The sequence below is a fragment of the Cotesia glomerata genome, linkage group LG5, assembly GCF_020080835.1.
Source record: "Cotesia glomerata isolate CgM1 linkage group LG5, MPM_Cglom_v2.3, whole genome shotgun sequence".
Lineage (NCBI taxonomy): Eukaryota > Metazoa > Arthropoda > Insecta > Hymenoptera > Braconidae > Cotesia > Cotesia glomerata.
The window spans coordinates 25,701,019-25,724,145 of NC_058162.1; the positions used below are offsets into that span (position 1 = coordinate 25,701,019).

At 26.0% G+C, this 23,127-nt stretch overlaps 4 protein-coding genes and 2 long non-coding RNA genes across 7 annotated transcripts; 3 read left to right on the forward strand and 3 right to left on the reverse strand.

Annotated features, from left to right (window-relative positions):
* Window positions 1-1,196: 1,196 nt before the first annotated feature.
* LOC123265365 (pupal cuticle protein Edg-78E-like) lies at window positions 1,197-3,256 on the forward strand. Its single transcript, XM_044729090.1, has 3 exons — window positions 1,197-1,353; window positions 1,414-1,680; window positions 2,491-3,256. The coding sequence occupies exons 2-3, from the start codon at window positions 1,669-1,671 to the stop codon at window positions 2,944-2,946; spliced, it is 468 nt and encodes a 155-aa protein (XP_044585025.1). The 5' UTR covers window positions 1,197-1,353; window positions 1,414-1,668; the 3' UTR covers window positions 2,947-3,256.
* Window positions 3,257-5,511: 2,255 nt separating this feature from the next.
* On the reverse strand, window positions 5,512-7,457 carry LOC123265369 (endocuticle structural glycoprotein ABD-4-like). The gene is made up of 2 exons (XM_044729095.1): window positions 7,094-7,457; window positions 5,512-5,962 (listed from the first exon to the last, which is right to left on the reverse strand). The coding sequence occupies exons 1-2, from the start codon at window positions 7,103-7,105 to the stop codon at window positions 5,561-5,563; spliced, it is 414 nt and encodes a 137-aa protein (XP_044585030.1). The 5' UTR covers window positions 7,106-7,457; the 3' UTR covers window positions 5,512-5,560.
* A 2,232-nt stretch (window positions 7,458-9,689) lies between these two features.
* On the reverse strand, window positions 9,690-12,336 carry LOC123265373. Of its 2 annotated transcripts, none has more exons than XR_006509561.1 (3): window positions 12,220-12,336; window positions 12,033-12,136; window positions 9,690-9,896 (listed from the first exon to the last, which is right to left on the reverse strand). It is a non-coding gene; the product is annotated as an uncharacterized LOC123265373 (long non-coding RNA). The 2 variants fall into 2 exon arrangements; XR_006509562.1 differs by having other exon boundaries at window positions 12,026-12,136.
* Window positions 12,205-14,282, forward strand: LOC123265368 (endocuticle structural glycoprotein SgAbd-3-like). Its single transcript, XM_044729094.1, has 2 exons — window positions 12,205-12,335; window positions 13,628-14,282. Exons 1-2 carry the CDS (start codon window positions 12,327-12,329, stop codon window positions 14,039-14,041), a joined length of 423 nt encoding a protein of 140 aa, XP_044585029.1. The 5' UTR covers window positions 12,205-12,326; the 3' UTR covers window positions 14,042-14,282.
* LOC123265371 lies at window positions 13,947-18,608 on the reverse strand. The gene is made up of 5 exons (XR_006509560.1): window positions 18,516-18,608; window positions 18,099-18,430; window positions 17,987-18,022; window positions 14,120-14,222; window positions 13,947-14,037 (listed from the first exon to the last, which is right to left on the reverse strand). It is a non-coding gene; the product is annotated as an uncharacterized LOC123265371 (long non-coding RNA).
* LOC123265370 (endocuticle structural glycoprotein SgAbd-4-like) lies at window positions 18,577-21,675 on the forward strand. Its single transcript, XM_044729096.1, has 2 exons — window positions 18,577-18,710; window positions 21,168-21,675. Exons 1-2 carry the CDS (start codon window positions 18,696-18,698, stop codon window positions 21,546-21,548), a joined length of 396 nt encoding a protein of 131 aa, XP_044585031.1. The 5' UTR covers window positions 18,577-18,695; the 3' UTR covers window positions 21,549-21,675.
* The last annotated feature ends 1,452 nt before the right edge of the window (window positions 21,676-23,127 follow it).

Here is a 23,127-nt window from a genome sequence, read left to right on the forward strand (position 1 = left end):
CTTTAATAATCGCAAATTTTTGATTGTTTTGGGTTGCAGTCAACTAGTCAAACTAATAACATTCCGAATTTATAAATTACTAGAACTTAGAAAGTAAATATTAAATGTAATTTAAAATAATTAATTTTACAAATTTTAAAATTCCGAAAAATATAGTCTTAAATAAAGAAAAAAACTAAAGCAATATTAATAGAATCTTTCAAAGTCACAAAGTCTCGATAAATAAAAAACATAACAACGAAAATTCGTACGCCAAAATGAATGAACAGACGAACACTCATTTAGCCAAAAAATGTAAATAATTTTATAATTAGATTAGAAATTTTTTAAAATTAATTTTATTTTAATTTACAAGCATGTATATAAAACACTCAAATTTCATGCTTGTAAAGGTGAACCATCTAAGAAAAATTTCCAATTTTTTGGATGAGTAAGTTTCGGCCGAATTATTATTCGGATAGATAGGTATTCGGATAAATATACGTCGGAACGAACCTTTTTCGAAATCAAATTAATTTTAACTTTTGAGGAATATAAGATTTATATTTACTTATATTCGATAACCCGATGTTTTATAATTTACAAAATTTTTTTTCGGCTAGTATTCTATTTAAGCTAATGTATTTTATAAGCTTTGAATGTAGCGGAATTTTAAATTTTCTAGAGTTTTAATAATTCGGAATGTTGTCGATCTGACTGGTTTACCGTAACCCATTGTTTTAGGTTATTGGCCGCCATTTTTAAAAATTCCGGGATTCCCCCAACTAAAAACTAAAAATGAATTAAAAATTGGCGGCAAAATAATTGCATAATTTTATAAATAATATATATTACAATAAATTAAAGTCCAAGGTTATAAATTTAGCGAAAATATTTTTTTTTATACATATAATTAATTGATAAGTATGCTAATAAAATCGAATAAATAAATAATAGACATACAGGATCAATGGGTAAACAATCTGGGAGTTATTAAGCGGCATGTAAATAAAACACCTTTCACTTGATATTAAATCCTCGGTAGAGAGTATACATGTACACTAACTTAGTATCAATGTTAATTTATATATATATATATATATATATATATATATATATATATATATATATATATATATATATATATATATATATATATACTTATCGATATACATTCAAAATCACAATTATAAGATTAACGATAAAACTTAGAGGGCGTTTTTAATGCTGACAGCGACAGGCAGGTTCAGGGGGCCAAGGACTAACTTCAATTAACAAGCATCGTTTCCCACGATAATGATGTTCGCAATTTTGTTGAACAAAGATTTTAATAGGCCCTTTAGGTGCTGAAAAAAAAATAAAAAAAAATTACAGGTTAATACAGGAGCACTTAAATTTTAATAATTGAGGTTATATTATATTAAATATATTTAGGAGAAATATTGCGCCAAATTAACCACTTTCCTGGGTTATGTAAAGCCTAGACAGTGTAGACGGACGGTATAAAGGTCGGCTGTGCCCCCAGCTGCCCAAGAGTTGCTCGCGAACTTCACAACAGCAACCATCAGCGGTCTGATCTTTATATGGGACATTGCTGTCTTCTTCTTACGAATTTGTTCTTACGTTCACTGCTGTGGTGACTGTTGGACTTTCTCGGAGATTTTCTGAAAAAAAAAAAACAGTGTTAAAATGCGGATTCTGGTGAGTTATAATTATATTTTTAATTACTAACCTTAAGGAGGTTCGAGCGAATCTAATGTAAAAAATAATTTCCAACTTTGAGTTTTGAAATTAAGTATCCGTATGAATAAATACGTAATTTATTTAATCGCAAAATTTAAAAAAGATTCACCGTTTAGTTACTTAGATATTAAATTTTAAAAATCACATATTTTATCTCCTTATACACGGGCTCTTATGGCGGACAAATGTTTTGTCGAGACTTTAATTATTTATTTCAATATTAACCTCCCAACTTTAACGGATAAAAAACTATACACGCAAAACTTGGATTATTGCAAACTATAAAAACAATTTAATAATAATACATTACCGATATAATTTTTGAAATATTTAAAGTTAAATTTTATGTTTGTAACTCGTTTATCGTCAGCCATTTATTCGAATAAAGATTTGACAACATCGCGTCAACAGCTGAGAAAAAAGAAAAGGATAGAAATATAGTTACAGAGAGAGAAATGTTTAACTCACACACTCATCCACGTCTCTGTTATGGGTATAATCAAGCGCGCTATTGCCAAATTTGTTTATTTATTCCGGCAAGTAATAAATACCATGTCATTTTATTACTTAACTTTATTAAATAAGTAAAAATCCTCAATTATTAAATTGTTCAAATTATTTTCAATTAAAATAAAGAATTTTTACGAATATTGGGAAGACTAAAATTAAAAAAAAATTTTAACACTATTTTGACTCATTCGTTACGCTCGAACTTCCTTAAAAATAATTTTTTTATTGATGATAAATTAATTTAAAATTACTTAACAGCTTATTGCAGGACTTTTGAGTGTAACAAGTGCGCAGTATTTTCGCGAGCCAGAAAAAGTAATAAGCGACTCACGAAATGTCGGCGATCGTCTTGGAAAATACTCCGTGGCTTACGAAACAGACGGTGGAATTTTGCAAAAAGAGTTCGGCTCGCGCAAATACGAGGGAACCCCCGATGAGGCACAGCTGATTCAAGGCTCCGTTCAGTATATCTCTCCAGAGGGCGAGTCTGTTTCTCTTAGTTGGACCGCGGACGAATTTGGAAGCCAAATTGTTGGGTCTCACATCCCGACGCCGCCGCCGATCCCGCCGGAAATCCAGAGGGCACTGGAGTGGCTGAAGAAACAACCGTCTACCACCGAGGAGAATTACGATGAGGTTACTCAGGCTCCTAAAGAAGAAAAAAATGATATTGTTAAAGATCCGAAATTTAGAAATCAAATCAGACGCAATTGATATTTTTTTTTATGCAATTAGTATTAAGGTTTTTTAAATGAAATTTGTATGATAAAATTTATTTTATATTTGATTAAAAATTATTGTGACTGCTGTTAGTTCGTTAAGTTGTATTTGTATTTATAGATTATTTTTAGGATTATTATATTCACTCTCACTTTCACTGGACGCTGATAAACTTGTACCAGACGCTCGGAATCTTCACAACTCGGTCAACTTAATCTTTTATTTATTATTTGTAATTGTATTATTTTTATAATTTTTATTTACAAATTAATCTAATAAAATTTTACCGTCTAAAGAATGATTAATGTTTATGTGTACAAATGATTTATTATTATTATTTTCTAAACGTGTTGTTAAGTAACTTCTTAGGCCTGTAATTAGGTTTAAGTAATTGGTAGTAAGACTAGTGTCAATAATTGGCTACTTATTTTGATTTATTGGTTGTTAGATAATTGCTCTATTTAAAATAAATTATTAATCACGGATTTATTTCTTCTTTCTATTTTTTTTTTTTTATTTTATAAATAGTTTGAGATATTAATTGTAACCTTAATTATTAGAAAATTTATTTTATAAACTTAATAACCTAATTTAAAATAAATAACCTATTAATTATTATTAGACAAAGATTTACATTTCTTCTTTTTAACTTTTTTAACAATAATTTATTATTATTATTATTTATTTTTTTATTAAAATAATAAAAAAAAAAGAAATTATACAATAATTTAATCATTTAATAGACTATAAATTGAAGATTATACTATAATAGTTATTGATACTTAAATTTTATAAGTTAATTTAAATATTTCTTCTTAAAAAGTTGTCAAAAGACACTACCGTGATTCCAGATGTCAAATTAATGTAAATTAACTAACAAAAATCCGCTGATTTACGGAGATGAATAAACTTAAACAAAAATAAAATTTATGAAGAAATATTTTGAGCTATTAATTATTAAATTTCAACCTTGATTATAAAAAAATTTATTTTATAAAATTATGATTTTCAATAATCTAATCTGTTATTAAAAAGTTAATATGACGTTTTTATTGTTGTCGTTTTTCGTTGCTATGGTAAACACTTTGGCAATGGTTACCATAGCAACGGTTACTATGACAATTGTTGCTATAGCAACGGTTACTATGGTAACGATTACCACAGCAGACTACCATAGCAACGGTTACTATGACAACGGTTACCATAGCAACGGTTACTATGGTAAACATTGTCATAGTAATCGTTGCTATGATAACGATTACCACAGCAGACTACCATAGCAACAGTTTCTACGGCAACTGTTACCATGGTAAACATTGTCATAGTAACCGTTGCTATGATAACGATTACCACAGCAGACTACCATAGCAACTGTTACCATGGCAACGGTTACTATGGTAAACATTGTCATAGTAACCGTTGCTATGATAAAGATTACCACAGCAGACTACCATAGCAACGGTTTCCACGGCAACTGTTACCATGGCAACGGTTACTATGGTAAACATTGTCATAGTAACCGTTGCTATGATAACGATTACCACAGCAGACTACCATAGCAACTGTTACCATGGCAACTGTTACCATGGTAAACATTGTCATAGTAACCGTTGCTATGATAACGATTACCACAGCAGACTACCATAGCAACGGTTTCCACGGCAACTGTTACCATGGCAACGGTTACTATGGTAAACATTGTCATAGTAACCGTTGCTATGATAACGATTACCACAGCAGACTACCATAGCAACGGTTTCCACGGCAACTGTTACTATGGCAACGGTTACTATGACAACATTTACCATAGCAACGGTGACTATGGCAACGGTTAAATATTAATGAGTTAAATTTGTAAAAATATTAATTAATTAAATAATTAGACAAAAATTTACATTTCTTCTTTTTTAGTTTTTTTAACAATAAAAAATTAATATTAATAAAGAAGAAATTATACAATAATTTAATTATTTAATAGACAATAAATTGAAGACTATATTTATTTACTCAAATTTGATAAGTTAATAATAATAATCTCCTTAAAAAGTTATTGAGATTTTAGATGTCAAATTAATGCAAATTAATATTCAAAAATTCGGTGATTCACGGAAATGAATAAACTTAAAAAAGAAATATAAAATTTATGAAGAAATATTTTAAGCTATTAATTATTTAATTTCAACCCTAATTATAAAAAAATTTATTTTATAAAATTATGATCTTCAATAATCTAATTTAAAATAAATCATCTATTAGTTATTAATTAGACAAAGATTAATATTTCTTCTTTTTAGTTTTTTTTTTAACAATAATAAATTAATATTAATAAAGAAGAAATTATATAATAATTTAATTATTTAATTGGCTATAAATTGAAGACTATAATATTTATTTAATCAAATTTGATAAGTTAATTTAAATATTTCTTCTTAAAAAGTTATTAAGAGATTTTAGATGTCAAATTAATTATTGATAAATTAATTATTAATAAATTAATTTGCACTTTTTAATTCTTTTCAATCAATATTTTTAACAAGTGCTTAAATAAAACAATAAATATAAAAGAAGAGAAATAAGAATTTATTTAAACAGAATATCAATAAAAAAATCATTTTTCGGGAGCGTCGATGTTATTTTCTTCAGGATGAGCGGCATTGTATTCAAGGCCCTTGAGAATTTCTTCAGGGATTGGTGGAGAAGTAGGGATATGGTCTCCTCGTGGTTGGAATCCATTTTCGTCAGCGACGTAGACAATGTTGTAGACAACACCGTCTTCACCGGTGTAAGAGAAAGATCCCTTGACAGACATAGCTTGTCCTGACTCGCTGTTGGCAGATTGAACCAAAGACCCAGCCTCCTCGGCTTTGACTCCGTTTCCACCTTCGTAGCTGAAGGAGTAAGAGCCGTCGGGGTTGGGGCCGTCTTGCTCGAATTTGACTATCGGAACTGGCGTGGTGGTATCATCCACCGGCGCCGACAACACCACGGACACCAATCCCAAGATAACAGCCTAAAAAATAACAATTATCACTTGATTATTTAAAAATATCATTTAAAATTAAACAAATAAAATTTTGCTTTATTAAATAATTACTTTTGTTAAATTGCACTGTACTTTTTTAAATATTGACGTTTTTTAAGATATAAGCTCATCCCGATGTGAGACTCATCAGGAGCTTTCATTTAGGTACTCACATGCATTTTTCATATATTTTTCATATTTACATATATATAATATATATTTTAAAGATATAAGCTCATCCCGATGTTACACTCATCAAGAGCTTTCATTTGAGTACCCACATGCATTTTTTATATATTTTTCATATAGACATATATATAATATATATAGATATATAAAATATATGAAAAATTGATGTGGGTACTCAAATGAAAGGTCTTGATGAGTATAACATCGGGATGAGCTTATATCTTTAAAAATGTCGATGTTTCACAAGATATAATGTAATTTCTTAATTATTGACATTTTTTAAGATATAAACTCATTTCAATGTTACACTCATCGAGACCTTTCGTTTAAGTACCCACATGACATTTTTTATATATTTTATATATATGGTATTTGTGGAATATATAAATATATAAAATATATGAAAAATTGATGAGGGTACTCAAATGAAAGGTCTTGATCAGTGTAACATCGGGATGAGCTTATATCTTTAAAAATGTCAATAGTTGACAAGATACAAGGTCATTTCTTAATTATTGACAATTTTTAAGATATAAGCTCATTTCGATGTTATACTCATCGAGAGCTTTCATTTGAGTACCCACATGCATTTTTTATATATTTTCCATATTTACATATATATAATATATATAAATATATGAAATATATGAAAAATTGATGTGGGTACTCAAATGAAAGGTCTCGATGAGTGTAATATCCTGATGAGCTTATATCTTTAAAAATCTCAATAATTCACAAGATACAAGGTAATTTCTTAATTATGTATCTAGAGATAGAGCAATGAAACCTTGAAAAGCCACAAATTTAAATCAAGACACTAAATTTAACCAAAAAATAAACCGATTTTATCATATTCCTATCCTGGACACAAAATTTTTTTTATTTTCTCAATATAGATTATTTAAATTTAATCGGTCCAGTATTACTTACCAACTTGTACATTTTTTTAGTTTTAAAAACCACAGATGATCAACGATTGAAATCTGACACTGAACTGAGATGCTAACACCAAAATACCTTCGGCTTATATATGCAGCAACTACCTCGAGATGACGAATCTCCAGTATAAAGTAATACCTTATTAAATACCTCCCTCCTTAAAAAAAGTTGAAAACATCTTTCAGGTATTCCGTCATCGGTTCCTCTCCAAAGCATCCAGCTCATCATAATTCCATATTAATTTTCACTGTTCAGTTGTAATCAAAAAAGCAACAGAGCCTTTTACCTTCTACCGGCCATCAGACGATAACAACTGTGATGATCACTTCCGGGATCACAATCACAATCACAATCACAATCACAATCACAATCACAATCACAATCACAATCACAATTAGGATAGTCCTAAAATTAATACAATAATTATTCACCACACATGTATGTACCATAAAGGTCACTACTTTCGTTGCTCCTATTTTTCCATTTCTTAATGATTGATGCTCGGTTTTATCAATAACCAATACCCAAAATACTCTTCAATAAAAAAGTAATAATAAATAAATTATTAGCCAGTGAAAGAGATTTATAATCGTCAGCCAGATCTCTCAATTCACCAGTGATTAGTTGCACAATATCTTCTGTACCGCAACAATGTATGACACTTTTGTTGTTAATACTATATTTCAATTATTATAAGAATCTTGCAGATTAAGAAGAAAGTTATTCGAACTTCGAGTATGTCGTAATATATAATGGTGAATTAATATACAGAGCCGTTTGGTAAAACTATCGGTAATCTCATATAATCATAACACCGTGATTAAATAAAACTGGTCAGTTTCATGGTCAACCTCATGAGGTTGGCTCGCAGGTTTTTCCCTTCGCATCTTCATTCTTGTAATATTAAATCAGGATTATTTATCATGAGCCTTGCTAAGTAGATCATCCTTGTACTGCAGCTTCTTCATATTAATTCTTGTTATTATTATTATAATAATTATACCTTTTTTTTTGGTCGTGTGGCCCCTAGAGGTCATCAACGCAACCCAAATACTACTATACGGGATTTAAACTTTCACGCGTGGTCACCGGTGATGATCCTCTGTAAATATATATATATATATATGTATGTGCTCTCAAGACATGACTTTGAGGAATACTTTGATGCTGCAGGCAAACGTTCCGCAATGAGTGTGATTACGGCCCTGTTCACGGCTCCGATGATGCCAGACTTGTTATATTATTTTATTGTGCAATATTAAATTTAAACATATTGACTAAAGAGAGCTATTATTAACTATTATAATTAATCCTCATTGCTCATAATTAAATAAATATTCTTCCAACATTTTTGTAACAAATTAATGGTGTATATATATGGGCATTTTTAGATTTCATAAAAATCTAATTTATATTTGTCCTCATGATGTAACTTTTGAAAAATTTTTGCTGGATTCTGACTTAACTCGATGAGCTGAGTCAGAAAATACATCAGTACTTAAATTGTTATAATACAAAATCCGGAAATTTATTATGAGTAATATGAGCATATTATAATTATTAAATGATACAGTAATTGATTTCTGTAAGTTTTTTCAATTATCAATCGAAACAATTATATTTTTATTAAATTAAAAGTTTACATGTCGAGAATCGTCGATAAATGATATTTTTTTCATGGAAAAGGTACTAAATCGTAAACCAAATAATCAGTAAAAAAAACGGTATATCATTTTAAGTAAAAAAAATTATACCATCTAATGAAATAGTCTTTTTTAAATAACATATATTTTTTGCAAAAACATAAACTAGAATTTTCATATTAAATTTTAGCGTTCAACTATACCTCGAAATTATCAAAGCAGTACCCATAACTTGAACAGGCTGGGGCCGAATAATTTTAAATATACTATAAACTCTTATTGGTTTATAGACTAGTGATCAGCATTGTTATTTGTATTAATTACTGCAATTTAAATAAGTTTTATGACTAAAAATTAGTGTAGTTAACAATTATTGAACGTTTTGAATTGAGTTTTTTTGATTTGTAATTAAAAATTTGCTTTGTCTTTTATAAAAAATGTAATTAAAAAATTAAATACAAATATTTCTCATTTTTAAATGAACATATTGAATATTGACAGTATTATTTTTAATATTATTCAATAATATGTTATATTTCTTTTGATATTTCAATAAAATGTTGAAAATTTGTGGTGTGCCTATTGCCATATATTTTATTAGTTCAACTACTACTCTTTTCATGAAGCAAAGTACCCAGTAGTTGAACACTTATAAAAATGGGACCAGTACTTGAACAGACTTTTCGAAATGTTATAATACAAAATCCGGAAATTTATTATGAGTAATATAAGCATATTATAATTATTAAATGATACAGTAATTGATTTCTGTAAGTTTTATCAATTATAAATCAAAACAATTACATTTTTATTAACTTAAAAGTTGACATGTCGAGAATCGCTGATAAATGCTATTTTTTTTATTAAAAAGGTACTAAATCGTAAACCGAACAATCAGTAAAAAAAACGGTATATCATTTTAAGTAAAAAAAATTGTACCGTCTAATGAAATAGTCTTTTTTAAATAACATATATTTTTTGCAAAAACATAAACTAGAATTTTTATATTAAATTTTAGCGTTCAACTATACCTCGAAATTATCAAAGCAGTACCCATAACTTGAACAGGCTGGGGCCGAATAATTTTAACTGCACTATAACCTCTAATAGGTTTATAGACTAGTGATCAGCATTGTCATTTGTATTAATTACTGCAATTTAAATAAGTTTTATGACTAAAAATTAGTGTAGTTAAAAATTATTGAACGTTTTGAATTGAGTTTTTTTGATTTATAATTGAAAATTTGCTTTGTCATTCATAAAAAATGTAATTAAAAAATTAAACACAAATATTTATCATTTTTAAATGAACATATTAAATATTGACAGTATTATTTTTAATATTATTCAATAATATGTTATATTTCTTTTGATATTTCAATAAAATGTTGAAAATTTGTGGTGTGCCTACTGCCTTATATTTTATTAGCAACTACTGCTCTCAGAGTATTCAACTACTGCGGCTTGTCAGAATTGATTGTTCAACTACTACTCCTTTCATAGTCTATCTTAAAAACGTTGTCAAAATATAAATAATCAATTATCTTTGTTATTTTGCTAATCAATTCAAAATTGTTAATATTTTCATGAAAATCACTAATTTGAACTAATAATTCCTTTATATATTAAAAGTAGGGTCCAATACGTTTTACTTTGAAACCTGTTTAACTACTGAGTACTTTACCTTATGTTTCAAAAGTTTATATATGGTATATACAGGATATATAACGCGGGGCTTGTCAGCATTATTGCGTCTACAATTCTTTAGAGATCTCAATGAAGCTCAACATACCTATTCTATGAACGATTACGAAGGTCAAGTTTTGATTTGAACCAAATTGGTCAATCAGTTTAGAAATTACAGTATTTTAAAATTTTGAAAATTCCATAATTTTCCCGCTTTTCCTTCAAATAACTTTTGAACGCGTCGTGATATTTTAATTCTGTAAAATTCATCTATAAGTTCAGAAAATAAGCTTAAATTTACATGTTTACATATATTTATAGACCAAAAATGATCTATTTTTGTCGATTTCAATGAAATTTTACTCTTGCAGTCGTTTTGTTTGGTTTGATGGTTGGGATTTAATACACTGATAGAAGGATTTATTAACTATTAATAATTTAGTTTATTTGAAGACACTTATTTAATTTATTAAATTTTAATAAATATTTTTTAACATTCAATAAATATTTATTTGGGAGGAAAGTAAATTTATTAATAGTTAATAATTATTTATTAATAGTTAACAAATATTTATTAACATTTAGTAAATCGTATTTAATAAATAATTTATTAACTGTTAATAAATATTTATTAAATTCTATGATGTTAAAAAATTATTTATTAACAGTTAATAAAGCTTATTAAATATAAACAAATCCTTCTATCAGTGTATTCAATAGAATTATTTTTAATAAGTTGATATTAGAATTCTACTTTCTTAATTCACACTATTGTCGTAAAAAAAAACCAGCAAATTTTTATTTTGAACAAAATTAGTTCTAAACAATTTAAAATTAATTATTGAATTTTTTTTTAATTAATGAATTTATACTATATATTGTTAATATTTATTTTATAAAAAAACAAATTTTTTTTATGTAAGAAATCTACTTCCATTTCGGCCTTTTTTTTATTTATTACAACCTTCAGAAGCAAAAAGGTATTTGAAAAAAATGTCTCAGAGAATTGATCAGTCCCATCGTTTGTAGTATAGTAACATAACATAATAAGAGCTGGAGGCGTCTCTGAGACATCAACGGCCTTGAATAATCTTTATGGTTTTACAGAATTCATTTATAGATGTATACTACTAAAAAAACTGTAATTAGAAAGTCTCGGGATGATCACACCAGTTATAAATCTTTTAATCAAATGTATTTTTAAAACGTTCCAGACATTTTGTTTAGATAATCAAATTACCCTAGCATTTTATTTATGTAACCATCGCAAACAAGTTTACCAAATAAAACTATAAGTAATAGTTGATATTATTTTTTTTATGTATTTATAAAAAAATAATTCATTGGTCATTGATGCAAGCTTTCATAAGGCCATAAAAAAAAAAAAAAAAAAAAAACTATCATTTGAATCTCCGCTTACATTTTAAGTCATTAATATTAATGACGACTAAGTAAACATAAACATATATTTATTGCGATGGGTATATAATTAAAAAATAGATTCTACTTTATTAGCTAATATCTGGCCAAAAATTATTTTTGCATTAGTTAACTGGGTAATTACGCTTAAATGAGAGTTTTATTAATAACTTACGGAGTACCTGTTGGTGTGTAAGGCCCAGTAGGGGGACTCTGTCGCAATCAGTGAAGACACTTGTACACTGATGTCAACTCTGTATCTTTATGTTCGTTCCAGCTACCTCATCTGTACAAAAAAATAACATTTATTTTTGTGTGTACAGGTAGTATATTGAATGATTCAAAAATAAGAGGGAGAAGTTCTCACACCTCATCTGCTGAAGGTTTCGGGAGTGCTATAAAAAGTCAACATTGCTCCCATCTACTCACACAAACTTTTGGATCATCCTCCAAAAAACGTTCAGTAGGATTTTAAAATGTTCTCTGTAAGTTTAAAATTATTTTTTAATATTTACATTTTTTTAAAATTCATTTTAATTCAAATTAAACATTTTTGACTCAAAATTTACTTAAATCAAAAAATACTGACTTTAGAAATTTTTTTGGAATTAAATTGTTTTAAAAAAAAATTTTAATGTGAAAATTAAAAAAAAATTATCAGTGGAAATTTTTTAAATCATTTTTTTAATTGTAATTAATTTATTAAAAAATTTAGGAATGTTTTTAATTAAATAAAAAATATAATTTTTTTATCAAGTTAAAAAAAATTGAAAATGTGAAAATTAAAAAAAATTAGTAGAAATTTTTTAAATAATTTTTTTAATTGTAATTAATTTATTAAAAAATTTAAGAATTTTTCTACTAAAAAAAAATATAATTTCTTCAAATTAATTTTGTTATCAAGTTAAAAAAAAATTAAAAATGTGAAAATTAAAAAAAATTATTAATAGAAATTTTTTAAATCATTTTTTTTTTATTGTAATTAATTTATTAAAAAATTTAAGAATTTTTCTAACTCAAATAAAAAATATAATTTCTTTAAAATCTATTTAATTCAAATTAATTTTTTTATCAAGTTAAAAAAAAATTAAAAATGTGAAAATTAAAAAAAATTATTATTAGAAATTTTTTTAATCATTTTTTTAATTGTAATTAATTTCTTAAAAAATTTAAGGATTTTTTTACTCACATAAAAATAGAATTTCTTCAAAATAATTTATCTGATTCAAATTAATTTTTTTATCGAGTTAAAAACAATTTAATAAAAAAATTATTGGTGGAAATTTTTTAAATAATTTTTTTAATTGTAATTAATTTATTAAAAAATTTTTTTAATCAAAAAAAAATATAATTTTTTTATCAAGTTTAAAAAAAAGTTAAAAATATGAAAATTAAAAAAAATTAGTAGAAATTTTTTAAATAATTTTTTTAATTGTAATTAATTTTTTAAAAAATTTAAGAATTTTTCTACTAAAAAAAAAATATAATTTTTTTATCAAGTTAAAAAAAAAATTAAAAATGTGAAAATTAAATTTAATTGTAATTAATTTATTAAAAAATTTAAGTATTTTTTTACTAAAAAAAAAAAATAGAATTTCTTCAAATTAATTTTTTTATCAAGTTAAAAAAAATTTTTAAAAATTATTAGTAAAAATTTTTTAAATCATTTTTTTAATTTTTTAAATTATTAATTAAAGAATTTTTTTACTCAAATCAAAAATATAATTTACTTGATTCAAATTAATTAAAAAAAAAAAAAATTTATTTATCTTTACAGAAAGCAGTAGCGCTGTTAGCCCTGGTAGCGGCAGGATTAGCAGCTCCGCAATACCGAACAGAGTCATCATCACCATCATCACCCCCAGAAGCGATAGTAAGCAGCTCTTTCAACGGCCCGAACCCCGACGGTTCCTACCAATACAATTACGAGACCGACAAAGGAACAAAAGTCAGCCAAGAAGGTAGTATGATTCCCTCAAACAACCAGGAGAACAAAGACGGCGCCCTGTCAGTTTCCGGAGCGTACAGCTACGTTGGTGACGACGGTGTTCCTATCCAGGTGACCTACGTCGCCGACGAAAACGGATACCGACCCGCTGGGGATCATCTTCCAGTTTCTCCGCCGATCCCTGAAGCGATCCTCAAGGGTCTTGAGTGGATCGCCGCCCATCCAGAGGAAGACAATCTCTGATTATAAAGTGATTTATCGTGTATAAATTACAAGATGATTATTATTATTATTATTGAAGCGATTACTATTAAATATTACCGTTTACTATCTACGACATAATAGCGATTGCACGATGTCACTGGTTGTTCTCAAACAAGATCCTCATCGAGATACGACTCACTATTAATTATTATTTTAATACCTGTGTAAGTGTGTGCGTGTTTTATAATTATTGAAAAATATATTGTTTTTTTTTTCCTTTAACAATTACTTTTATTTCTTATTCCTGTTGAGTTAAATTATATAAATTTAATCTATTTTTTTTTTAATTAAATTAATTTATCTTATTGTTTTATATATATAAATACTCACATATAGATTCGCGCACTGATAAAAAAAAAGTTTGGAAAATCAATTGTGTAATTGATTTAAAAAAAAATTATAATTAAGTAATTTCTTACAGAGTATTTTTTATTTTTTTTTAAATATTGGCGCCCTTTTTTCTTGTCATATGCACACGCAGTCTAAAAAAATCTAGCTTGATCAAGTGGCGCCTTAGTTTTCACGTGACAAATAAAAAAAGTTCGTTTGTCTTTGTACGGTTGTATAGTGAATTTTAATAAAAATTCAATTAAAAAAAAAAAATACGGAAACTAGGCTACTGATATTAAATACGGACGCAGTTAATCGAATTCTTGAACTAATAAAAAAGGCCCGGTCTTGATATATCAATTTGTTCGGGAGTAATCGTGGGTACATCCAAAATAGGGTGACATCAGGACGTCCACGTAAAATATTTTTCAAAACGTTTTTTCTTTCAAAATAGCAACATAAAATGATTTTAGAAAGTGAAAGATGGTTTAATTTAAGTGTTTTCTCGGTGTACATCTACTTATATTATTGTATAAGTGCAATGTGGTTATGATAGATGCATTTAAAGATCACAAAATTGCATGACCTTGACGAGTCGAGTATAAAGCACAACCTCACGCGCTTCGCGCTGTGAGGTGTGCAATATTTTATAGCAACATAGTAAGCGTCCTTTACGCTAAGGTGAAATACCCAATACTTGAACACTTATAAAAATGGGACCAGTACTTGAACAGACTTTTCGAATTGTTATAATACAAAATCCGTAAATTTATTATGAGTAATATGCGCATATTATAATTATTAAATGATACAGTAAATAATTTCTGTAAGTTTTTTCAATTATCAATCAAAACAATTATATTTTTATTAACTTAAAAGTTGACATGTCGAAAATCGCCCATAGATGCTATTTTTTTCATTAAAAAGGTACTAAATCGTATACCAAACAATCAGTCAAAAAAACGGTATATCATTTTAAGTAAAAAAAATTGTACCATCTAATGAAATAGTCTTTTCTAAATAATATATATTTTTTGCAAAAACATAAACTAGAATTTTTATATTAAATTTTAGCGTTCAACTATACGGTACCCATAACTTGAACAGGCTGGGCCGTATAATTTCAACAGCACTATAACCTCTAATAGGTTTATAGACTAGTGATCAGCATTGTCATTTGTATTAATTACTGCAATTTAAATAAGTTTTATGACTAAAAATTAGTGTAGTTAAAAATTATTGAACGTTTTGAATTGAGTTTTTTTGATTTATAATTGAAAATTTGCTTTGTCATTCATAAAAAATGTAATTAAAAAATTACATACAAATATTTATCAGTTGTAAATGAACATATTAAATATTGACAGTATTATTTTTAATATTACTCAATAATATGTTATATTTCTTTAGATATTTCAATAAAACGTTGAAAATTTTTGGTGTGCCTATTGCCATATATTTTTTTAGTTCAACTACTGCTCCCAGAGTGTTCAACTACTGCGGCTTGTCAGAATTGATTGTTCAACTACTACTCCTTTCATAGTCTATCTTAAAAACGTAGTCAAAATATAAATAATCAATTATCTTTGTTATTTTGCTAATCAATTCAAAATTGTTAATATTTTCATGAAAATCACTAATTTGAACTAATAATTACATCTTTATATATTAAACCTAGGGTCAAATAAATTTTACTTTGAAATCTGTTCAAGTACTGGGTACTTTACCTTATCATCATTTCAAGTAAAAAAAATTGTACCATCTAATGAAATAGTCTTTTCTAAATAACATATATTTTTTGCAAAAACATAAACTAGAATTTTTATATTAAATTTTAGCGTTCAACTATACCTCGAAATTTTCAAAGCGGTACCCATAACTTGAACAGACTGGGCCGTATAATTTCAACAGCACTATAACCTCTAATAGGTTTATAGACTAGTGATCAGCATTGTCATTTGTATTAATTACTGCAATTTAAATAAGTTTTATGACTAAAAATTAGTGTAGTTAAAAATTATTGAACGTTTTGAATAGAGTTTTTTTTATATATATTTGAAAATTTGCTTTGTCATTTATAAAAATGTAATTAAAAAATTAAATACAAATATTTCTCATTTTTAAATGAACATATTGAATATTGACAGTATTATTTTCAATATTATTCAATAATATATTATAATTCTTTAGATATTTCGATAAAACGTTGAAAATTTTTGGTGTGCCCATTGCCATATATTTTATTAGTTCACCTACTGCTCCTAGAGTGTTCAACTACTAAAGCTTGTCAGAATTAATTGTTCAACTACTACTTCTTTCATCGTCTATTTTAAAAACGTTCTCAAAATATAAATAATCAATTATCTTTGATATTTTGCCAATCAATTCAAAATTGTTTATCTATTCATGAAAATCACTAATTTGAACTAATAATTCCTTTATGTATTAAAAGTAGGGTCAAATAAGTTTTACTTTGAACCTTTTTTTAATTTTAGGGAGAGATATCGACTTAAATCTAGTTATACTTTGTTTAGTATTGTATAGATCTTTACACTTTTGATAGAAACGCATTAGGGCTTTTACAATAAAAGTTTTCTTAATATCAAGGAGTAAGTAAAGAACACCATGATCTTTGAAATATTTTAACATATGATTTTGAATGGTTAAAATAGACTTAATGGCATTATTATAAGTTAAGAAAATTTTCTTCAAGCCAAGAATAATTTCTTAATTACAGAATTTATTCTCTTGACTCAAAAAAAAATCATTTTCTTCAAAATGTTATTTTTGGTTCAAGAGTTTAGATTTAGATTTAGGTTTATTAATGCAAACGCACAGGCCAAATGGTAACTTTACAAATTTTACATGATTATACAAAATACACAGAAAAAAGTATTAACTTGAATCAAGTGAAAAATTCTTGAACCAAGAAAATAATTTTAAAAAATTTCATTGTCTTGAATCAAGACAAAAAATTTTAGAATTCAGTAAAATTTACTTAAACCAAAAAAAATTTCTTAGTTTAAAAATTTTTTTACTCAAATCAAGAAGATGAAGTTCTTCAAAATTATTTACTTGATTCAAGTTAATTTTTTTTTCTGTGTACAAAGCAATCTGCACAAAGCATCTGTAAGTACAAAAATAAAAAGAGAAACATTATTTTACATTCGGATTTTATAGATTTGATTTTAATTTTCAATTTTTGCTTTTCGATTTAACAATTCGCTCAACTTCACTAAAATGATTTATCAACTTAAAAATCAGTTTAAAAATCTAACTCTAAAAAATAATTAGAAACTTTATTTTTAAATACTTCAAGACTATTTGAATTTAAATACAATATCACTAGGTAATTCTTCCCATACTCTTATCACAGTCACCAAAAATGAATATTCTAAATAAGAGTTTTGCTCTTGAGTCGTTAATTTTTTTATCAGTATGCGTTTTATAATTATTGAAAAATATATTTTTTTTTCCTTTTAACAATTACTATTTATTATTCCTGCTGAGTTAAATTATGGAAATTGAATCTATTTTTTTTATAATTAAATAAATTTATCTTATTGTTTTATATATATATATATAAATACTTACATATTGATTCGCGTGCATCGAAGAAAACATCACGACCTTGACATATAAGAATAAACACGAGCCAAATATATATTTTAATAGAATAATTAAAAATGTAAGAGCATGTACTCACCACAATAATAATAATAATCCTCATAATGTGTAATGAGATGAATTTAAGGTTAAAAAAATGATACGTGAAAGCAAAGCAAGAAAATTATGACAATTGAGTAAGCGTGTTGCTTTTTAAAAACGTTAGTAGTTGTTACTGGGACTGCTGCCGGGGACCCGATGACATTTAAAACATTACACCGCGACTGCGACACGGTGATCCTTGTTCGGGAAGGTGGCATAGAGTCGCATTGATGCACACCACCACACACCTAACTTCTGATTTTTTTTCTTCTTTTTTGTTTAGTATTAGTCGCTGTTGTTGTAACACACTCGAGCTCGTATGAATAATTCCTATACGTATAAATAATCCCTGTGAGTATTATAATCGTTTGATACCTTGTTTAAACATTATAACATTAACCGTGTGTGTACTTACTTATTTAAGAGTAAAAGAAGGCTGTCGGAGCCTTCCAATATGAGCATCAGCCAATAGTAACCACCAAACGATTATGTTAACGTATTGGTAATAACGTACTGAACCTGGGGGTATATATGCCGGTAGTACTCCAGCTGAGGTAAACACTTTGTCGCTAGAAGAGTTTTACGACGGCCCAGCATGTACGCATTATTGGTGAGTTTATAATATTTAAGTTCACCATCTTGTCATTTTTTTTCTAATAAATCCCTAGCGGTTTTGTAAATGCCGAAAAAATGTTGCAATTATACAGTATTATTGCGGTATTTTTTCAGCATTTTTTCGGTTGTTTTGGTCAGTTTTTTTATCGAAAAATTACGGAAAATTTACCGTAAAAATGCGATACATTTACGCTGAAAATGCGGCATATTTACGGTGATAAGGCAGTAAAATGACTGTATTAAAACCATATTTAAAAAATGGTGTCAAATTAAATAACGCTCGGACTGGGATTCGAACCCAGAACCTCCTGGGGACATGTCGGCTACTCTACCATTTGAGCTACCCGGTCTATACCATATTGTTTTTTTGCTTATTCTATATACATTAAGCCACACGGTCCATCTTACGATAAGCACATTTAAAATTAAATAATATAATTATAGATGTGAAACAATATAACTTTTCGATTTTAGAAAATTTGCAATTTTCTAAGTGAGAAATTAAAAATTGAAATTAAAATTAGAATATATTTACTTAACATATGTATTATTTTATATTAATTATCGCTAAATACCTAATTAAAATATAATATTCTACATATTTTTTATTCAAAAATAGTATTTGTTTTTGCAAAGTAGCGATGGAGAATAAAAAACAAAATTTGAAATTTTTCATTTTATTCATTTCTAACATAGAAGTGAACTAAAAATAAAACTAAATCTTTAATAATTGTCCATTATGTCAGAAAATATTCGGCAAAATTACTATATTATTACGGTAATTATTTGGAATTTTTTGGGTAAAATTTGGGCATTAATGCGGTAATTGTATAGTATATTTTTGGTAACTGTACAGCATAAGTGCAGTATATATACTGGATAACTACAGTATAAAAACTGGCCAAAACAACTATAGTTTAACCGCATTATTACCGAATTATAACGGTAAATATACGGCATGAGCATAAATGCCGAAAAATTACGGTATTTTTACGGCATTATCAAAACCGCGAGGGATTTCATGAAAATTGAGTTAGCCGACATTTAAAAATTTTTATGATTTTTTTTATTAAAGAATTATTACAAAAAAATTAAAAAGTTTTAAAAACTACAAGTGCAATTTTTTTTTAATATTTTTTAGTTGTAAGTTAATAAATTAAGAAAAATTTTTAAATATAAAATGTCGGATTACTTTATTATTATCAAATTTCTTCTTAAAAAATTAAAATTAAGTTAGCCGACATCTCAAAATTTTTAGAATTTTTTTTTATTATAAAAATTAAAAAATTTCATTTGTGAAAAACTAAAAGTGCAATTTTAAAAAAATATTTTTTTGTTATAAGTTGATAAATTAAGAAAAATAAAAAAATCAAAAATTTCGGATAACTTTATTATTATAAAATTTCTTCTTAAAAAATTAAAATCAAAATTAAGTCAGCCGACATCTAAAAATTTTTTTTTATTAAAAAAATTTTTTAAAAATTTCATTTGTGAAAAACAAAGTGCAATTTTAAAAAAATATTTTTTTTTTCTAATTTAATTATTGAAAAAAAATTAAAAACGTCGGGTAACTTTAGTATTATAAAGTTAGCCGAAATCTAAAAATTTTTAGAATTTTGTCCTTTAAAAAAAAATAAAAAATTTCATTTTTAAAAAAATTGAAAAACCATAAGTGCAATTTTTTTAAAAATATTTTTAAGTTCTAATTTAAATATTTAAAAACGTTGGCTAACTTTAGTATTATTCTGAAAAAAATCAAAATAAAGTTAGCCGACATTTAAAAATTTTTAGAAATTTTTTATTCAAAAAATATCAATTAAACATTAAAAAATAAAATTGTCACATGTAAAAAACTTGAAAAACTATAAGTGCAATTTTTTATAAATATCTTTTTAGTTGTAATTTAATTAATGAAAAAAAATAAAAAATTTTTAGACGTCTGCTAACTTTAGTGTCATTCTGAAAAATCATTTTTAAAAAATTTCAATTTTTTATTTATTAAAAATTTTACATCTCAATTTTTTTAAATAATTTTTTTAACAATAATAAAATTAAAATCAGCTATCATTTAATCACTTTTTAATTTTTTTTTCTTTTAACAAATTTCTTCCAAAAAATTATTTTTTAAAAATTCTACTTTTTTATTTATTAAAATTTTGATATCAATTTTTTTTATAATTTATTTATTAAAAAATAATCAAGTAACTTAATTTTAATGTTATAATTTTTTTAACAAATTTCTTCAAAAAAATTATTTTTTAAAAATTCCATTTTTTAATTTATTAAAATTTCAAAATGTCAATTTTTTTTTTAATAATTTATTTGTTAAAAAAATTATTCAAATTATCTATCACATTAATTTTTTATAAGTCTAAAAAATTATTTTATATATTTAATTATTAGTTTTTACTTACTTGATAAAAATAACCTAAATTATACATTTCTTCTTTAGTTAGTGATAGCGATTGCAGCGCCAATTGCATTAACAGCTCCAGCAGACGATGTGATTCCAATTGTCAGTCAAACACAAGACGGACCTAACCCCGACGGGTCGTACAAATGGGCCTACGAGTCGGGAAATGGAATCAAGGCCCAAGAAGAAGGACAAGTGGCCAATGCCGGAAGTGAAAATGAAGCTATGCAAGCTAACGGTGAATACTCGTACCGCGGGGACGATGGGCAGGAAATTTCGCTGAAGTACACTGCTAATGAAGAGGGTTTCAAGCCAGAGGGAGCTCATTTGCCTACCGCGCCACCTATTCCCCCACTCATCCAGAAAGCACTTGATTGGATCGCAGCGCATCCTTCCAAAGAAGACCAGAACAATGTTTAATGGATTTTGATTGTGTTTTCGATATTTTTTACGAGGATTTATTATTGTATTGATATTATGTATATATTTATTGTGTTAATACCTGCAAGCTATCGATCAATAAATAATTGTGAATCGATTTTAAAAATTTGTGAGGTTATTTCTTCTTTTGGAATTATTTTTAAGATTTTTAGTGTTCATTTTTTTATATATTTTTATCAATGTGTAATTTAATTTTTTAAAGCATTAAACTCTAAATATTACAAAATTTTTAAAGTTATATTTTTATGATTATTTATTACTTTTGTTTTTTTTTTGAGGTTATACTCTGCAAAATATTGTTGAAGATATTTTTAGTCATAAATTGAAATGTAATTTTTTTTAATATCTTCCTGGTTAAATAATAAATTTATTTAACCTTTAGATTAAAAAAGAAATTCAAGGCTAATTTTTAAGAAGAAATAATTTTTTTTTTTAAAACAAGATACTGAAATTAACTTTAGAATTTAATCACAATAAAATTTAATTACAAAATTATTATTAGAAATTTTAAGAAACATTTTTTTTATTGTAAAATTGTAAGAAATTGACAGCTAACTTCAGTATCATCTTAAAACTATATATAGTCTTCTTAAAAATTCTTTGTTAGTTTTCAAGTAGCGTTTTTTAACCTAATTTACATCTGTCAATATTATTGACAAAAAGAAATAAAATTGAGTGACAAATAAAAAGAAAACCAGATATATTTTAAATTTTGCCATGATATAGATTAAAAAAAATTATTTTTTAAATAATTATGACCTATCAATCAAATAATATCAACCAAAAAACTTTTCATGTAGAAACTCTATTCAAAATGGCAGCCTAGTTTCTCATTCACCCAACATTAATCTCAATTCTCATGTAAATACTCAAAATAAGATCTAAAAATAATTTTTTTATAATTTTTTATTGCAAAATCAAGTCATGGAACATATTTATAAAAAACAAAAAAATCTCAAGCTTATTGACTAGCGTTTTTTAACCCAACTCACATCTGTCAATATTATTGACAAGAAGAAATAAAATTGAGTGACAAATAAAAAGAAAACCAGATATATTTTAAATTTTGCCATGATATAGATTAAAAAAAATTATTTTTTAAATAATTATGACCTATCAATCAAATAATATCAACCAAAAAACTTTTGAAGTGGAAACTCAATTCAAAATGGCAGCCTAGTTTCTCATTCACCCAACATTAATCTTAATTCTCATGTAAATACTCAAAACAAGATCTAAAAATAATTTTTATTGCAAAATCAAGTCATGGAACATATTTATAAAAAACAAAAAAATCTCAAGCTTATTGACTAGCGTTTTTTAACCCAACTCACATCTGTCAATATTATTGACAAGAAGAAATAAAATTGAGTGACAAATAAAAAGAAAACCAGATATATTTTAAATTTTGCCATGATATAGATTAAAAAAAATTATTTTTTAAATAATTATGACCTATCAATCAAATAATATCAACCAAAAAACTTTTGAAGTGGAAACTCAATTCAAAATGGCGGCCTAGGTTCTCATCCAACCAACATCCGATAATATAGAATTG